Source organism: Aethalodelphis obliquidens, unplaced genomic scaffold (genome assembly GCF_003676395.1).
Source record: "Aethalodelphis obliquidens isolate GAN/ISIS:26980383/991018 unplaced genomic scaffold, ASM367639v1 scaffold36, whole genome shotgun sequence".
Lineage (NCBI taxonomy): Eukaryota > Metazoa > Chordata > Mammalia > Artiodactyla > Delphinidae > Aethalodelphis > Aethalodelphis obliquidens.
The window spans coordinates 15,959,789-15,979,141 of record NW_020837980.1 but is presented as its reverse complement, the minus strand read 5'-3'; the positions used below and the strand labels follow the sequence as shown (position 1 = coordinate 15,979,141).

Below are 19,353 nucleotides of genomic sequence, written 5' to 3'. Positions count from 1 at the left end.
CTAATATGAGATGAAAAACACAAATGGAAGAGATTAAAAGAACAGAAACTGCAGAAGAAAAGACTAGTGAACTTGAAGACAGAAATAGAAATTACCCAAAATGAAACACAGAGGGAAAAAAACTGGGTAAAAAATTAAGAGAAGAAAAAAAACTGGGTAAAAAATTAACAGAGCACCAGTGACCTTGGGAAAACTTCAAATGGCCTAGCACACGTGAAATTGTAGTCTCCCAAGGAGAGAAGGCAGGAAGGACAGAAAAAAAAAAAAAGTAATGACTGAAACTTTACCAAATTTAGTAAAAACGATAATCCCCCAGTTTCCAAAAGCTCAATGAACATCAAGAAACAGGCAGGAAACTACACAAAGGCCATAAGCACATGGCTTAATGCCAGTGATGAGAGCTGCCCTCGGGCAGCAGCCGTAGGTAACTGATTCCAGCAGCAGTAGGGAACTCTAATTTCTAGATTTTTCCCCTAAGTTTTCAGAACTCCATCACTGCACCCCCTCAGAGGTAAACTGTCCAGAACCTTCTCTCTCTTCAAGTCTCTGTCGCAGCTCTACAGGGGATCTCTCCTCTGTGGTCTTGAGGCATCAGCACCAACACCAGACAGTGCCTCTTCTTCGGTGGTCTGTGCCCAAGCTCCCAGGGTCCTTCCTTCTTCAGGCTTCTAATTGCTGATAAACCCAACCCCTTCCCTGTGCAGCCCTAGCCCAAGGGATGGGGGTTGCTTTCCCATTATTACTACCTCCGTGGTATCACAGTGTTTCCTTTTTGCCTGTTTAACCAATTCCTTATGTTAAATACTGTTTAAACAACAGAGAAGGATGATTGCATCTTTTTGGGCAAAAGTATAAACATTTTTAAAAATCATTTTATAGAATTTCAAAGACGTACAGAGGAGTGCACATATAAGCTAAGTAGCCAGAGTTGAAACACGTTGGTTCTTGAGCTGTTCTCTCAGTTTCCAATCTACCCCCTTTATTCCCATCTTTGTGATCTGGGGCTTTGCCAGGTGGGTGACCAATAGATTCTGTCCAAAAAGTGTGCTACAGGGACACAGGAAGCTAGAGGGGAAACAAGGGACTTGCTTTTTTTCTGTTTTATTTCCTCTTTCTATCAACATCACCCTAATAATAGTTCTTCACTCTGTAAGTAGTGATTGATTGCCTGTAGGTTCCAGTGACCCCGCAATCCCAGTAGCAGCCTCCTTGTTCCCTCTCAGAAATTCCAGTACCAGCTGCCTGGGCTGCTCTCCTCTGAGGTCTGAGTCCCAGGTCCATGGATTTGCTGAACTATTTCTTCCGCTGAATTCTTTTCTGAATTCCTGAGGCAACAGCACCCGTTAGGCTGTGCCCCCTTCTCCAAGGTTTACCAGTTGTGGCGTCTTTCCTCCAAACTTCTCATCCCAGTGGCCTAACTCCTCAGATGTTGGGATACAAACTCTCCCTCAAGCTTTTAAATCCCATTAATCCCAAATCTTCTCTTGGTCTCCACATCCCAGAGGGAGGTAACTACTTCCTGCAATTACTACCTTGGTGATATTTTCCTTTGGAATTTTATAGCATAAAGACATACTTATAAATGATACCAATTCTCTTCATGTCAGATATGCTATATTACACACAGGTTATTTTAACTTTTCCATGCCAATTTCTTTTGTCTTATACCTACATTTTCAGAGATTTTCAATAACGGCTAAGTTATAAATGTGCATCAGTGCTTATGAAATGGGAAGGATCTACAATAATTATTATTCTCATGTTTGCCTCACTTTGTCCAAGGGACGACGTTATGGACAGACTGAGAAATGGAAGACAAGAGATTCTCATATCCCTCATGATTTGGGGAAAGTTAGCCTTTAGGAAGCTAAGCCTCCTCATCTATAAAATACAACTCACAGATTATTGTAGATCTCTAACAAAGCGTTTATGTGGAAGCACTTTGTAATCACAAATGGTGTGTAAGTTTGTTTTTACTAGATGGTAAAAGAAAAGATGATGAAGTAAGAGAGGTGGAAAGAAGAGAAACAACTGAAGAAAGTATTCTAGAGAAGTTTCTACCCACTCAGAACTCCACTGGGAATCAGTTAAAAAAAAAAAAAAAAAAGGAAGAGCGTGGGCCTCTGTTTTTCCCATTCCATGCAACCCTGATCCCCACTCTACAAGCCAAAGGTCCCTTTTGCCAACGAGACAGAAGCCATTTATTAATGTACGGCAAATACTGTTTATTGCAGACTTTCCAGCTGACTCATGTGAAAAAGGCACTATGAAAATTAATGAATCTAGATAATCTCTCTAAATGGATTTATGTTAAAATATACAACATTCTTACATAACATCTGTTTTATATATGTGAAATAATATAACATTTAATGACAAAAATCATGTTTTCAAAAATAACATTTGTTGAAGGTTAAGTCTCTTTCTTTTCTCTACCTAGAATCTTTCACAGGATTAAAATATGTGTATATTATTTCTTATTACCGGAAAAACTTGACACAGATAAACTCATAAAATGGCCCCAATTTGCTCTTAACTACTTATATCAATATTCAGGACTGAGGCCTTCATTTAGCAGAATACTGTAACACACACCAATGCAGGCTATTTCCTGTGACAGAGTTGGAATGTATATGACCTCTTTTACACTTGTGCTTTCTCATATATAAGAACACAGTATAGATAATACGAAGAATATAAACTGAATCAAAATACAAGCTATACAAGGAATTGTGATCAACAGAGCCACGACAGATAAAACGTCTCGGGAATGCTCCAAAGGTTTCTATTTGTATGTCCAAGGCCTTGCTGCATTTTACAGTTCATTCAATGTTTTAATCTTTTTTAAAAACTGTTGGCATTAAGAACTTTAAATAAACCTAAACATTCTATTACTGAGTATGTTGAAGAAGAGACCTAAGTAAGCAGAGGCTAGCCTAAACTAAGCTACACCCTGGATGATACCTACCATAGTCACAGGCAAAACTGAAACTGTTTAGATTTTGAATCATGGGCAATATCTCTGTTTTGTTGCAATAAATAAACTCACCACTGTCAAAAAAAAAAAAAAGTCTGCTTAGGCATTGAGATGGGGATGAAATAATTAATCCAATAAAGGAAACCTCACCTCGGTAAAGTAGGCAAAATATTCCCAAGATGAGAAATTCTGTTTAAAATGTTTTCATTTTCATAAAAATAACGGGCCCAGGAGCAAGTCGTCTGCTTACTTATGTTTGCGTTGTTTCTTTATGGCGATAAATTCTGTACACCAAGAAATGAGAATCTGACATTCCCTTCATGGCTTCTTAAAACAAAGCACGTTGGAATAATGCCAAGAATAATGGAGTTTAAAAACTAATTAGTGACTGCTTCCCTCATCAAAAGATTCCACTCCTGAATCGCTAGCAGCAGCACTGATTTTTTCCTGTCGTCTTCGCATGATTTCTTGCAACTCAGAGCTGCCGTTGTTATCCTGAAAAACAAACACGGTTCGGACGAGACGGTTACTGGTTTGTGAGGCTGCAAATCATGTCATGAAATGGCTTAGGCTAAAAGTTCTTTGTGTTTTTCTTCTCATGTCTCTAAGGGGAAAACTGAAGGCCGCCCTTCATATAAGTGATGATGCTGGACTTTACTAACATCACATTTTCACTTATACTGTCTTAAGGCAATTCATTCACCATGCCTTTCACTTGAACCTGTTAAAGATAAATCAGTAATGCATGTGGAATGCTCTAGATTCCCTGGGGGAAAGAAGAGATTATACAAGAAGCACAAAAAGATGGTAAATTATCAAAGAATGCTCTTTAGGTCAAGTAAGATACTCATCTATCTACCTTAGGGAATTCTAAATCAGGCCCAGAGACTGGGCTCGGAAGACACCAAGTTTCCTCATACCAAAGGGTTCTGACCTTCTGACATCTTGTTGGCTTTTGTCCTTTCCAAACCTGGCCTACAGTCCCTATGCACCCTCCTTATTCCTCTCTCATCTACAGAAATCTCTGGCAACACAGGTGAGTAATATGAACCATGAACTAGATGCAAGAGAAGGGCATGATGGGAAGGTGCCTGGGGAAGACAAAGAACCTCAGGCAGGAAGTCTCTGCCTTAATTCACATCCAGAGGAACAGGAGCTAGAGGCCAGGAGCACATGGGAAGTCAGGGGAAATGACAGTGGTAGGGAGTCTGGACTAAAGGAATTCAGAAAGGTTAGGAATATGGAACTTTCTATCATAATCCTTAAGGAGGAATTTATACCTTCTCAACAAAATTAGAAGGTATAATGGTAACAAAACTGCCTCAGAAAAGATATAACCCCGACTCACATTCAATATACAAAAAGTCTAATATAGAATCAACCAAGATGAATGTCGTAGGAAAAATTTCCAAGGGAAATATAATTTCTCCTGAGTGAGAATGGTTACAGGGTTGTATGCATGAAGCTATTTTACTGAGTTATTTAACTGTTGAATTTATACAATAAACCTGCTAGAGATAATTACGTATTGATTTCACGCCAAAGCCTATACCCTTTCATTGGAGTCTAAGTTTAATTTTCATGAAAGCTATTGAGAGCTGTGAGATGTAACAGTTAGAAACTACTACCCTTACACAGCCCACGTTAAGTAGAGTAGGATACTGAAACCTTAAGAACAGCCAATCTAGAAAACATTTACTCTTTTTCTTTCATAGAAACAGCTATAACTAAAGAATGACGCTTCAGGGCCCGCTGTTTGCAATGATCCCTACCTAATATTTTCCCTCTGATTATTTATATGTATAAGCAGGCCTAAGGCACACAGCCACGGTTTTAAGACTTGACAACCTCTAACCTGCTAGAGTCTCCAAACTAAATATTAAGGACAGGTAAAAGAGTTCTGGCCTCTTACGTCGTTTACTCACCCGAAGTAAATGAGTAAATAAAATTCCTACAGAGGTCGTGCCCGTAAAATGAGAACATTAGGCTTTTCATTAGATATCCAAAAGTATATGGAGCTCAAGCTTCATGTTATAGGAGCACTTATAACAAACTAATCTCCCTGAAAATGCTCGCTGATGGTCTCCAGTGACAGATTACTAAAGCTGAACCGAGTTGAATTCAGCTCTGCATGAAAGGCAAAGAGAGCGACCAATATGGACATAAATACTGTTTCCAGAGCTTTCAAATTGCAGTCCATACTCTTGACTAATGTAGAAAAACACCACCTTAGGTTGAGAAGTCGTACCTCTAATGCAGCTTTCTGTACAGTAATTTGGCTAAAGACTCTGGCCCCTTCAGGGCAGACGGTTCTCAGTTCATCTTTATTGAGAGAGAAAAGTTGTGCACCATTTAATACTCCAAGACTATTGACAGTTCTGAAAAAACAAAAGGAGGAAAAGAGGGAAATAGAGCATTAAAAATACTGTCTGGATTTGTGGTTGCCAAGGGGGAGGGATGGACTAGGAGTTTGGGGTTCGCAGATGCAAACTAGTATATAGAGGACGGATAAATGACAAGGCCCTACTGTATAGCACAGGGAACTACAGACAATATCCTGGGCTGAACCATAATGGAAAAGAATATAAAAAAGAATGCATACAGGTGTATAAGTGAGCTACTTTGCTGTACAGCAGAAATTAGCACAACATTGTAAATCAACTATACTTCAGTAAAAAGTAATTAAAAATAGGGCTTCCCTGGTGGCTCAGTGGTTGGGAGTCCGCCTGCCGATGCAGGGGACACGGGTTCGTGCCCCGGTCCGGGAGGATCCCACATGCCACGGAGCAGCTAGGCCCGTGAGCCATGGCCGCTGAGCCTGCGCGTCCGGAGCCTGTGCTCCGCAACGGGAGAGGCCACAAAAGTGAGAGGCCCACGTACCGCAAAAAAAATAAATAAATAAAATAAAACAAACAAACAAACAAATAAATAAAAAAAATACTGTCTGGATAAAACAAAAGAAAGATTTCTGGTCCTGCTACAACCTCTCTTCTCTAGGTGTCCCATACACTGGAACTCATAAATGGTACTAGAGTGCTTAGGGCAATGACAGGGGACGGTCATGATAACGACCCTGAGGCTATATAAGATCACTGATCATGAAGTGTCAAAAAAGAGTCAACTGGGTTTATTATCTTTACTGTGTATTACCAATTTCTTGAAATTTGGTGTTTCGTAGAAGGAATGGATAACTTTCTGGTAGCCAAGCAACTGACTAACCAGTGTACCTCATGTTTTCAGTCACACTGGGTGAGTTTATAATGTGTCAAGTGCTCTTGAATATGTATTAGTCAAATAGTTCAAGTACATATATTCAAATATGTTTACCAAATACACGAGAAAATGTTTACAAGTTTTTAATTATAGACAAATAGAAACTTCACTGTGGCTTTCCTAAAGGAAAGCTCTATTAGGTTATAACCTACGATAAGTAATGTCACCTATTTTTTATTTGCCTGGGATCTCTATGCTGCAGCAGGAGGAAAGGTTCTGCTGTATGTCCTCTGCGGTCTGGGGAGTCTAGGTAAGACTACAGACCTAGCCTGTGTGACCCTCTGAGGCAGAAAGACAGCCACCAGCCTCAAAGTTGCCAAGAGACTGCTCGAGGGACCAATGATGAACAGACACCACCATCTAGAAAATGGGGTACCATCAAATGATAGTTATTTCTCCTTCCTCCAATTTTTTTTTTTTTTTTTTTTTTTAGCTAAAAATGGCTAGAGTCATTTCCTGAGCATGGAAACAGGTGCAGTTCGGGTTCTCACATTTTCTAAGAGTCACTTGTGACATCTTAGTGATCAAATTGAAAACACTGCATGTTATACACACAGAATTGTAAAGTATCCCCAGAGAGACTTACACAGGGTTGAAGCCCTTTGACTGCAACCATGTCTTCACATCCTCTGGGGTGGAGTCATAAGTGATATTGACAACTGGGACATTCTGCCGTGGCACGTGGAACTTCTTCTGGGCGGCGCTCCGACCAATGGTCAGTCTGTGGACGAGTTCATCCTGCACTTCCTCCATCTGAGATTTCCTTCCTAGATACCAACACAGAGGAGGTTAGTTTTGAAAGCCCTAACAGTTGTTGCTCTCTCTAGAACCCCAGTGCCAAGAATCCTTTGACCCCAACAGGACTTACGATCTAGTATTCCTACCATCTTTCCTTTCATCCTCACCAAGTATAAACTCTGTGATCAATTATTAAAATCACTCCCTGTCTCTTCCTTCTTCATTGTGTTCATCTGGCAAGCCCCCCCACCCTTGTTAAATCTCACTTTCTCTTTATTCTGTGCTGAACCTGCACGCCAAATAGAACACAACAATGCTGAGTGAGCTCATGTTAAATTCACGATCATGAACCACCATTGGGCTGTTAATGGTCTGTGACATTCATACTACATTTCCTGAGGCCAGTGGCTTTCAACTGGGGGAAATTTTAACCACAGGGTACATCTGGCAATGGCTAGAGATACTTTGGGATGTCACAAACAGGGGGCAAGGGGGAAGGAAGCTACAGTCATGCAGTGGGTAGAGGCCCGGGATGGACAAAACATTCTGCAGTGCACACAGGTCACGTTGCTACATCAGAGAATTATCTAGCCCCAAATGTCCACAGGGGCTCAGGTTGAGAAATCCTGCCTGGGACCGTATAACTGTCCATGGTCAGACAAGTATTTCCTATCTTCTTCCTTCTGCAAACCTCCAGTTCCCAGTCCTCAGTCCTCTCCCTGAGCTGATGATTTCACTTGCATAATTTCTGAGTAAAATAAAGAAGCTAAAAGAAAACCTCCCGAAGTTCCCCCAGCAGCTCTCCTTACCACCAGCACTTTCCCCGTACACTCTGCCAGCCTTCCTTCTATTACATTATAGATGAACTGTTTCCACTCTCCTCAGGCCAGCCCCTCTACATGTGCACTAGTCTCCGTGTCCTCTGTCTGTTTGAATACTTTGACAGTAACTTCCCCCCTGCTTCTCCCATGTTATCAATTTTCCTCTTTTACTGAATCATTTCATCCGCTTACAAGCATGCTATTATTTTATTTCTCTCTTATGTTTAAATAAGCCCTTTCTTAACCCCACATCCCCTGCCAGCTACTGCCCATTTCTCTGCTCCCCTTTTAGCAAAACTCCATGAGAAGCTGTCTATACCAGCTGACTCCAATTCCCATTCTCCAATTTCCTCTTGAATTCACTGCGATCAGGCTTTTGGCCCCATCCCTCCATGCCATTTTGCTAAACTCCAATGGTTGATCCCCAGTCGTTTCCTCATTTAATCTATCAACAACACTTGAAGAAGGCGCTCCCTCCTTGAAACACTTTCTTCTTATGGCCTTCAGGACACCACACTCTCTGATTTTCCTCCTGTCTTACTGGCCTCTCCTCAGCATCCTTTTCTCAGATGCTCATCTCATCTCCCCAACTCTCCAGGCCACAGTCCTTGACCTCTTCTGTGTCTGCACTCACTCCATCAATGATTGTTGTGCCTGGTCTCCTGGCTTTAAATGCCATTTAAAAGCTGATGACTACCCAAATTATTTCTCTAGTCCAGACTGGTCCTCAGAACTCTAGACCAATATACATCAACTGCCTATTTGATATATTCATTGGATGTCTATTAGCTATCTCAAACATAACATGTTCACATCTGAATTACTCATCTTCTTCCTGAAGCTTACTTTTATGCTAGACTTCCCAACTTGGTAATTCTATTTTTCCAGTTCCCCCAACAAAATACCATGTAGGTATGCCTGACTCCCCTTTGCCCTCGATTATATCCAATCCACTGGCAAATCCTGTCGGTCCTACCATTAGAATACACCACAGAGCCCAATCACTTCACTCCATTTTTTTCTATTAGCAGCCTGGTCTGAGCCACCAGCCTTTTTACAGGTCTCTCTGCTTCTACTCTCCATGAACCCACTCTTCACTCTCCATCCTTTTCTCAATATAACAGATAAAGTGATGCATTTAAAATGTGAGTCAGATACACACACACACACACACACACACACACACACACACACACACACACACACAGAGAGAGAGAGAGAGATACATTATTTGTATATCACCTTCAAGAATTAAGTGCAAAGAACTGATATAGTAATCCAATTAACTAACTTGGCAAGTGACAGTGACCTGGACACTAAGGAAGCTTTTGTGACCATTGTTCTGATTGTTTTTTTCAGGGAAAGTATTTTTAGAAAGTGTTTGGTGCCCCTGGGAAATAAATGAAAGTGTGAAATAATCAAACAGTGTTATTTCAGCCTAATTTTTTTTAATGCCTCAAGTACTCAGGAAACCTTTTGAAAAAGAAAGAAGTCAAAAGAAAGAGAAATAAGAGAAGGGAAGGGAGGAAAGGAGGGAGGATGAGGGGGCTAAAGAGAGTAAGAGGGAATATTATTGATTGTTATATTTAAGTAATACAGGACATGCATTTCATCAGTTAAGTCTTTTAAATCAGTACAATGTAGTCACACTGCCATACAACACAGGAGTACATCTCAAAGAAATACAAGAGGAAAAGTATAACCACACTAAAATAGTTATGTCCTTATCTGTTGACTTAGCCACTGCGGGATCATTTCCAGTCCACAGCATAACCTCTTTCCAGGGAATATAAAAACCTCTTCTAATGTGTTCCTGGTTTTGGTTTCCATTGGCAATGTTCTAGCACATAACAACACACCAGACTAACTTTACACCTCTTTCTAAAAACAACACTTCTGATTACAGAAGATTAAACTCATATAAAAGGACTAACATTTCAAAGGAAATGGAAGACATGCAAAACAACTGAAGCATTGATATCTTCAAAAGTGATGAAGAGAACCTTTTTGAATCTTACAAGTCAAACTGAATAGCTTATATGACACAGGGCTCCAAGCAGCTAGTCTGAATAAACGCAGTAAACACTTCAGAAAAGGAGCCGGGTTCTCGCTACTTGTGACATTTTAAAAATAGGCCTGTTGACTTTTTTCCCTTGTTCATAGCTATTTGGTAACATTTTTATGGGGTGAGTATTCAATTTACAGCTCCTTCCATTTTACTCTTATCAGAAGTCTAGGCCATAAGCAGAGAACGCAAGTACCACAAAAGGTATATTTTGAAAGAGACCTGGTTACCAGTAAAGAAGCATGTCTATTTGGTTCTAAAAAGACTGTTGAGAAGCCCCGATATTCGTTCAGTAGAAATGTTCTTCAAAAAAGTGCTCAAGAAAGAAAGCTATCAAGAAAATATTTGTTTTATAAAAAGGACTATAGTTAATGTCAAACTATACTTCTGAGCTATCTTTAAAAGGAACATTACATAAGTAAACGCAAAAGTTTATTAGTTTAAGGAAACAAGTACATGTGTAAATTTGGGGACATATGTTTATGTTTTACATACCAGTGTCACCCTTTGACTTATGAAAAACAGACTTGAAAATGATGAGTCACAATTATTAGGCGGTTCTCTATCTTTAAAGTATTCTAACCATGCCTCTTTCCCACTAGGTTATTCTTAGTTTCTTAGACTAGGACAAAGAACAAACTGTCCCAGCCCACAGACTGTTCCAAAACTGGGCCTGGATGCCTATGAACCCTGACCCCAGGCCTGGAAAAACAGTGCCACTGGGTCAAAGATTACCGTGCTGACATAACAAAGAAGGGAGATGTTATAAACTTGTGGGAAGAATGAAGAAAGTTTCTGAGAGGAAAATTTTCCTTAGGGAAATCAACAAAAACATTTACAGAACTTTCTCATCTCAAAACTATGTCTTTCGTGTCTGAAAAAAAAAATAAAAGCATCTTTTCAAAAAATACACAAAAATATTTTAAAATTTACTTGCCAGTTATATTTATGCACACACACTCTCATACACACACATGCACAGGCATAGTTGTTTTTGCCACACAGAAAGAGCTAATCATTTTTCCAAAACTTCAGTTTTCCATTAGTTCTTTGGTAAGGTCACGATATGGATGAGAAGGTAATTTTAATTGGCTATACTTCAGCTGAGAAAGTAATATATAAAAGTAGGTTTGTGCTTATTGCCTTTAACCAGAATTTCCAGAACAATTAAATAGTAATAGTTTCAGTGTCTTCTTTTTAATTTTCTTTAAATCAAGAGTGACCACAACTGAAGAGATAGGGCTATGATTTACTGAGATGAGAACTTGAATCTTAAGTTCCAATCTCAGCTATAAAGTTAATAGTTCAAAACTTGTATCTGGACTTGGGCACAGGGAGCCTGCTGAGCTCCCAGTCTAATCCCCTGCCCTCTCCAGGTCACGTGGGTCCTTGGGGGCATAGGAAGGAGGCCGAGGGGAGAACAGGAGAGGCAGGCGGGAGACGCCCTCCGGGAGGAGTGGGAGAGAAGCGGAGGGCGATTGCCCTCCACACTCAGGCACTGGGAGTCTGCTGAGCTTCCAGGCCGATCCCCCGCCCTCCAAACCCCCCTCCAGGCCACGTGGGTCCTTGGGGGCATAGGAGGGAGGCCGGGGAGATCAGGAGAGGCAGGCGGGAGGGGCCCTCCCAGAACCCAGACCGGAGGAGCAGCAGAGGAGAGGAGGGCATTTGCCCCACCCACTCGAGCCCAGGTAGCCTGCTAGGCTCCCAGGTGAGGTCTCCCGCCCTCTGAGACTGGAGTGGGGGGGCACGCCTGGGCCCCTTCTGTTCCTTGAGCCTAAGCCCCACCGCCCACAGCCCCCAGGGCCTTTTCCAGCCCTGTGGGTCCTGAGCATTGGCCCTACCCACCACCCAAACCTCACCCTTACTTAGGCCCCACCCTCCACAGCCAAGGTCTTTCCACCACCCCCCCCCCTTTGTTTTCCTTTCCCTCCTCTTCTTTTTTTACTATTGTGGTACTGATGTACCTTCTGGTTGTTGATTCATCTATATTTTTATTTTTACATTCTTTCTAACATATGTTAGTTTCCTAGCCTGATTTTATTTTTTATTTTGTTATTTTTCTCTCTCTCTTTTTTTGTTTTTTGCCACCCTACGTGGCTTGCAGGATCTTGATTTGTGACCCTGGGGTTGGGGAGAGCTCCTGCAGTGGGAGCTCCAAGTCTGAACCACTGGACTAACAGAGAACCTCAGACCCCAGGGAATATTCATCGGAGTGAGGTCTCACAGAGTTCCTCATCTCAGCACCAAGACTCAGCTCAACCCAATAACCTACAAACTCCAGTGTTGGAAGCCTCAGGCCAAAAGACCAGTAAAACAGGAACACAATCGCACACATTAAAAAAAAAAATGAGATGGCAAAAAAAAAATGTCATAGATGACAGAGCAAGGTAAAACCCTACAAGACCAAATAAATGAAGAGGAAATAGGCAATCTACCTGAAAAAGAATTCAGAGTAATGATAGTTAAGATGACCCAGAATCTTGGAAATAGAATGGAAGCATGGATTGAGCAAATACAAGAAATGTTTAACAAAGATCTAGAAGAACTAAAGAACAAACAGAGATGAAAACACAGTAACTGAAATGAAAAATGCACTAGAAGGAATCAATAACAGAATAACGGAGGCAGAAGAATGAATAAGTGAGCTGCAAGACAAATGGTGGAAATAACTGCCAAGGAGCAGAATAAAGAAAAAAGAATGAAAAGAATTGAAGACAATCTCAGAGGCCTCTGGGACAACACCAAACGTACCAACATTCAAATTATAGGGGTCCCAGAGGAAGGAGAGAAAAAGAAAGGGTCTGAGAAAATATTTGAAGAGATTATAGTCGAAAATTTCCCTAACATGGGAAAGAAAACAGTCACCCAAGTCCAGGAAGCACGGAGAGTCCCATATAGGATAAACTCTAGGAAAAACACACCAAGACACATATCAATCAAACTAATAAAAATTAAATTCAAAGAAAAAATATTAAAAGCAGCAAGGGAAAAACAAAAAATAACATACAAAGGAATCCCCATAAGGTTGTCAGCTGATTTTTCAGTGGAAATTCTGCAGGCCAGAGGGAGTGGCAGGATATACCTAAAGTGATGAAAGAGCAAAACCTATAACCAAGATTACTCTACCCAGCAAGGATCTCATTCAGATTCAATGGAGAAGTCAAAAGCTTTTCAGACAAACAAAAGCTAAGAGAATTCAGCACCACCAAACCAACTTTACAACAAATGCTAAAGAAACTCCTCTAAGCGGGAAACACAGAGAAGAAAAAGGCCCACAAAAACAAACCCAAAACAATTAAGAAAATGGTAATAGGAACATACATATCGATAATAACCCTGAACGTAAATGCCCCAACCAAAAGACACAGACTGGCTGAATGGATACAAAAACAAGACCCATATGTATGCTGTCTACAAGAGACCCACTTCAGACCTAGGGTCACATACAGACTGAAAGTGAAGGGATGGAAAAAGATATTTCATGCAAATGGAAATCAAAAGAAAGCTGGAGTAGCAATACTTGTATCAGATAAAATAGACTTTAAAATAAAGACTGTTACAAGAGATAAGGAGGGACACTACATAATGATCAAAGGATCAATCCAAGAAGATATAACAATTATAAATGTTTATGCACTCAACATAGGAGCACCACAACACATAAGGCAATGCTAACAACCACGAAAGGAGAAATCGACAGTAACACAATAAGAGTAGGGGACTTTAATATCCCACTTACACCAATGGACAGATCATCCAAACAGAAAATAAGTAAGGAAACACAAGCTTTAAATGACACAACTGACCAGATAGATCTAATTGATATTTATAGAACATTCCACCCAGAGTGGCAGAATAGACTTTCTTCTCAAGTGCGCATGGAACATTCTCCAGGATAGATCACATCTTGGGTCACAAATCAAGCCTCAGTAAATTTAAGAAAGTTGAAATCATATCAAGCATCTTTTCTGACCACAATGGTATGAGATTGGAAATCAATTACAGGAAAAAAACTGTAAAAAATACAAACACATGGATACTAAACAGTGTGCTACTAAATAACCAAGAGATCACTGAAGAAATCGAAGAAGAAATAATAAAATACATGGAAACAAATGGCAACGAAACATGACAACCCAAAACCTATGAGACACAGCAAAAGCAGTTCTAAGAGGAAAGGTTATAGCAATTCAATCTCACCTCAAGAAACAAGAAAAACCTCAAATAAACAATCTAACCCTACACTTAAAACAACTAGAGAAAGAAGAACAAAGAAAACCCAAATTCCATAGAAGGAAAGAAATCATAAAGATCAGAGCAGAAATAAATGAAATAGAAACAAAGAAAACAATAGCAAAGATCAATAAAACTAAAAGCTGGTTCTTTGAGAAGATAAACAAAATTGATAAACCCTTAGCCAGATTCATCAAGAAAAAAAGGGAGAGGACATAAGTCAATAAAACTTGAAATGAAAATGGAGAAATCACAACTGACACTGCAGAAATACAAAGGACTATAAGAGACTATTACAAACAACTAAATGCCAATAAAATGGACAACCACAAAAAAAAAAAAAATGGACAACCACGAAGAAGTGGACAAATTCCTGGAAAGGTACAATTCTCCAAGACTGAACCAGGAAGAATTAAAAAGATAAACAGACCTATCACAAGTAATGAAATTGAAACCGTAATTAAAAATCTTCCAACAAACAAAAGTCCAGGTCCAGATGGCTTCACAGGTGAATTCTATCAAACATTTAGAGAAGAGCTAACACCTATCCTTCTCAAACTCTTCCAAAAAATTGCAGAGGAAGGAACACTCCCAAACTCATTCTACAAAGCCACCATCACCCTGATACCAAAACCAGAAAAAAGATATCACAAAAAAGGAAAATCATAGACCAATATCACTGATGAACACATATGCAAAAATCCTCAACAAAATACTAGCAAACAAAATCCAACAGCACATTAAAAGGATCATACATCATGATCAAGTGGGATTTATCCCAGGGATGCAAGGATTCTTCAAAATAGGCAAATCATTCAATGTGATACACTGCATTAACAAATTAGGGAATAAAAACCATATGATCACCTCAATAGATGCAGAAAAAGCTTTTGACAAAATTCAACACCGATTTATGATAAAAACTCTCCAGAAAATAGGCATAGAGGGAACCTACCTCAACATAATAAAGGCCATATATGACAAACCCACAGTGAGCATCATACTCAATGGTGAAAAACTGAAAGCATTTCTACTAGGATCAGGAAAAAGACAAGGATGTCCACTCTTGCCACTCTTATTCAACATAGTTTTGGAAGTCCTAGCCAGAGCAATCATAGAAGAAAAAGAAATAAAAGGAATACAAATTGGAAATGAAGAAGTACAACTGTCACTGTTTGCAGATGACATGATACTATATATAGAAAATCCTAAAGATGCCACTAGAAAACTAGTAGAACTAATCAGTGAGTCTGGTAAGGTTGCAGGATACAAAATTAATGCATAGAAATCCATGGCATTCCTATACGCCAACAATGAAAAATCAGAAAGAGAAATTAAGGAAACACTCCCATTTACTGTTGCAACAAAAAGAATAAAATACCTAGGAATAAACCTGCCTAGGGAGGTGAAAGACTTGTACTCAGAAAACTATAGAACACTGATGAAAGAAATCAAAGATGACATAAACAGATGGAGAAATATACCACGTTCTTGGATTGGAAGAATCAATATTGTGAAAATGACTATACTACCCAAAGCAATCTACAGATTCAATGCAGTCCCTATCAGACTACCAATGGCATTCTTCACAGAATTAGAACAAAAAATCTTACAATTCGTATGGAAACACAAAAGACCCCGAATAGCCAAAGCAATCTTGAGAAAGAAAAACGGAGTTAGAGCAATCAGGCTCCCCAACTTCAAACTATATCACAAAGCTACAGTAATCAAGACAGAATGGTACTGGCACAGAAACAGGAATATAGATCAATGATACAGGATAGAATGCCCAGAGATAAGCCCACACACATATGGGCACCTAAGTTATGAGAAAGGAGGCAAGAACATACAATGGAAAAAAGACAGCCTCTTCAATAAGTGGTGTTGGGAAAACTGGACAGCTACATGTAAAAGAATGAAATTAGAACACTACCTAACACCATACACAAAAATAAACTCCAAATGGATTAAAGACTTAAATGTAAGACCAGACACTATAAAACTTCTAGAGGAAAACATACGAAAAACACTCTGACATAAACCACAGCAAGATCTTTTTTGACCCACCTCCTAGAGTAATGGAAATAAAAACAAAAATAAACAAATGCGACTTAATTAAACTTAAAAGCTTTTGCACAGCAAAGGAAACCATAAACAAGACAAAAAGACAACCCTCAGAATAGGAGAAAATATTTGCAAATGAAACAACAGACAAAGGATTAATCTCCAAAATATACAAACAGCTCATGGAGCTCAATATCAAAAAAACAATCCAGTTAAAAAATGGGCAGAAGACTTAAATAGACGTTTCACCAAGGGAGACCTACAGATGGCCAAGAGGCACATGAAAAGATGCTCAACATCACTAATTATTAGAGAAATGCAAATCAAAGCTACAATGAGGTATCACCTCACGCCAGTCAGAATGGCCATTATCAAAAAAGGTAGAAACAATAACTGCTGCAAAGGGTGTGGTGAAAAGGGAACCCTCCTACACTGTTGGTGGGAATGTAAATTGATACAGCCACTATGGAAAACAGTATGGAGGTTCCTTAAAAAACTAAAAATAGGACTACCATATGACCCAGCAATCCCACTACTGGGCATATAGCCTGAGGAAAGCATAATTCAAAAAGAGACATACCACAATGTTCACTGCAGCACTATTTACATTAGCCAGGACATGGAAGCAACCTAGATGTCCATTGACAGATGAATGGATGAAGATGTGGCACATATATACAATGGAATATTACTCAGCCATAAAAAAGAGGTGAAATTGAGTTATTTGTAGTGAGGTGGATGGACTTAGAGTCTGTCATACAGAGTGAAGTAAGTCAGAAAGAGAAAAACAAATACCATATGCCGACGCATATATATGGAATCTAAAAAAAACCCAAAACAAATGGTACTGATGAACCTAGTTACAGGGCAAGAATAAAGAGGTAGATATAGAGAATGGACTTGATGACATGGGGTGGGAGGGTGAAGCTGGGGCGAAGAGAGAGTAGCATGGACATATATACACTACCAAATGTAAAATGGTTGGTGGGAAGCAGCAGCACAGCACAGGAAGATCGGCTCTGTGCTTTGCGATGACCTAGAGGGGTGGGATAGGGAGGATGGGAGGGAGGCTCAAGAGGGAGGGGATATGGGGACATGTGCATGCATGTGGCTGATTTTCTTTGTTGTGCAACAGAAACTAACATAGTATTGTGAAGCAATTAAACTCCAATAAAGATGTATTAAAAAAATAAAATAAAAAAAACTTGTATCTGGATGCCAGAGATGAGATTTGATATGAAGACAAATTTTCAAGTCACTCCTTTTCCAACAGTATAAACAATATTGAAGGAAATGAAAATAGAGTGATCATCTACAGTAAAAGTATGTTTATATGAGAAAAGAGCCCAGAACTGAGCCCTAGGAGAAGCCATTTGAGAGAATGAAAAATATCCTTTACACACACATACACTTTATATACTTTTATCATATTAAGGAAACATCTTCCTGGCTCTAGTCTTCCAAGAATTTTTATGTATCAAGTATCGATAAAGCAAAGTAATTTTATAATACTTTGAAAAACATAATTTGAAGATTAAACAGACAAGATAAAATATGCTACAAGATAAAACAAAATAAAAATTATCTTAGAATTATCTTCAGTTTTCAAATTATCCACCCTGCTGTTCCCAAGTACTAACAAGGATAATCCAAAGTTGGCCATAGGGTCTTTTGTTTTAATTTATTTAAATCTGGTTTTCAGATTTAACCACTCATATGAAAAATAAAACTTCAATTTATGAAAGTATGAAGTTGAAGTCTAAAATTCTGAATTTGGAGGGCAAATTTGAAAGTGCTATTGGCAGGGTGATTATATTAAGCTAGTATGACTGTGTGTGTATATAGACACACACACACTATATATATATATATATGGCAAATATTAGGAATAGAAGCAGGAAGACTATGATGCTGATACTGATGATGATAAGAGTAAATACTTACTAACTGCTTATAATGTGTCATATTGGTTAAAATCAATCAGGCTTTTTCAGCCTCAGTACCATCGATATTTTGGGCCAGATGATTCTGTTGTGTGTGTGTGAGCGGGGGAGAGGGAAGCTGTCCTGTTCATCTTAGGATGTTGTTAACTACAACCCTAACTTCTACTTATTATAATAGATGCCAGTAGCATCCACCCAATTGTGACCAAAATATGTCTCCGGACAAATACCAAATGTCCCCAGGGGAAGGGGGCAAAATCACCCCTGGCTGAGAATGACTGGTCTAAATGCTCTATATGCATTATTTCATGAAACCCTCACAATTATCCTATGAAGTAGATATCACTGTCCCCCCCTTTTCAGATATTAAAGCATACAGAGGATCATCAAATTCTTGACAGTCTTGTGGCCAGCAAGTGATATTTCACGATACAAACCCAAGCATGTCTGGCTCCAGAGTCTGTATTCAATCACCACAATATATTGGAATATGTAGAAATACACCCATTAGAGAGTAGACAGAACTTCCTGTTTCTCAAAATTACTTGGAGGATGAGAAATGAGGTGAAAATCTTTGCAATCTATGAAGTACCGTGCAAGGACTATTCTGTATATTTAATAATATTTATTACCAGCAGAACCAATAATAAACAATTTTTACTTAGAGTGCTTTTAATTCCCAGGAGAAACTGTGTATTTTTTGCCTCCCTAGGAAACTTACGGTCAACAGGAACTTGTTTTTGTCGTTGGCTATCTCGCACAACACTGCCACCACTCTCACTGGAGCTGCTGTTCTGACGGGTTACATTTGCTGGGACCTTTGACACAGGTGCTGAAGCAGAAGGTGGGAGGGGAACAGGAACAGGAGCTGGTGTTGGAGGAGGTGATGGAGCAGAGGGAATGTCAGTTGCTCTTGGACCATACTCCATCCTTTGTTTCTATAAAAAGACAAATCATTAATTCGGAATTGTGAAAATATAAACCTAGGCTAGGAAAACAAATTATACTTTGACAGGACCCTGTTGGCTATTTATTTGTAAACTTCCTTGCAAATCCATAGCAGATTTGTGTGTGTTAATATATATACATACATATATATGTATGTATAGACAGACATGCACAACCCTCCAATCCTACCTGATGTAATAATTATTAAAAATTATTTTTTAAATATTCTACACATTTGTTCACAATCAAAAAGGATACACCAATAGCAAACATTAGTACTAATAATAGTAA

The 19,353-nt window shown here is 39.3% G+C and overlaps 1 protein-coding gene across 2 annotated transcripts in view; it reads right to left on the bottom strand.

The window, feature by feature from the left end:
• Positions 1-2,204: 2,204 nt before the first annotated feature.
• The window catches only part of EPS8 (EGFR pathway substrate 8, signaling adaptor), a 189,703-nt gene continuing 172,554 nt past the window's right edge, over positions 2,205-19,353 (bottom strand). For both annotated transcript variants that reach the window (XM_027129513.1, XM_027129512.1), the window contains 4 exons: positions 18,836-19,052; positions 6,837-7,017; positions 5,226-5,355; positions 2,205-3,472 (listed from right to left, as the gene is read on the bottom strand). In XM_027129513.1, the coding sequence (XP_026985314.1) occupies positions 3,359-3,472; positions 5,226-5,355; positions 6,837-7,017; positions 18,836-19,052 (642 nt within the window). In that variant the 3' untranslated portion in view covers positions 2,205-3,358. The remainder of the gene's footprint in view (positions 3,473-5,225; positions 5,356-6,836; positions 7,018-18,835; positions 19,053-19,353) is intronic.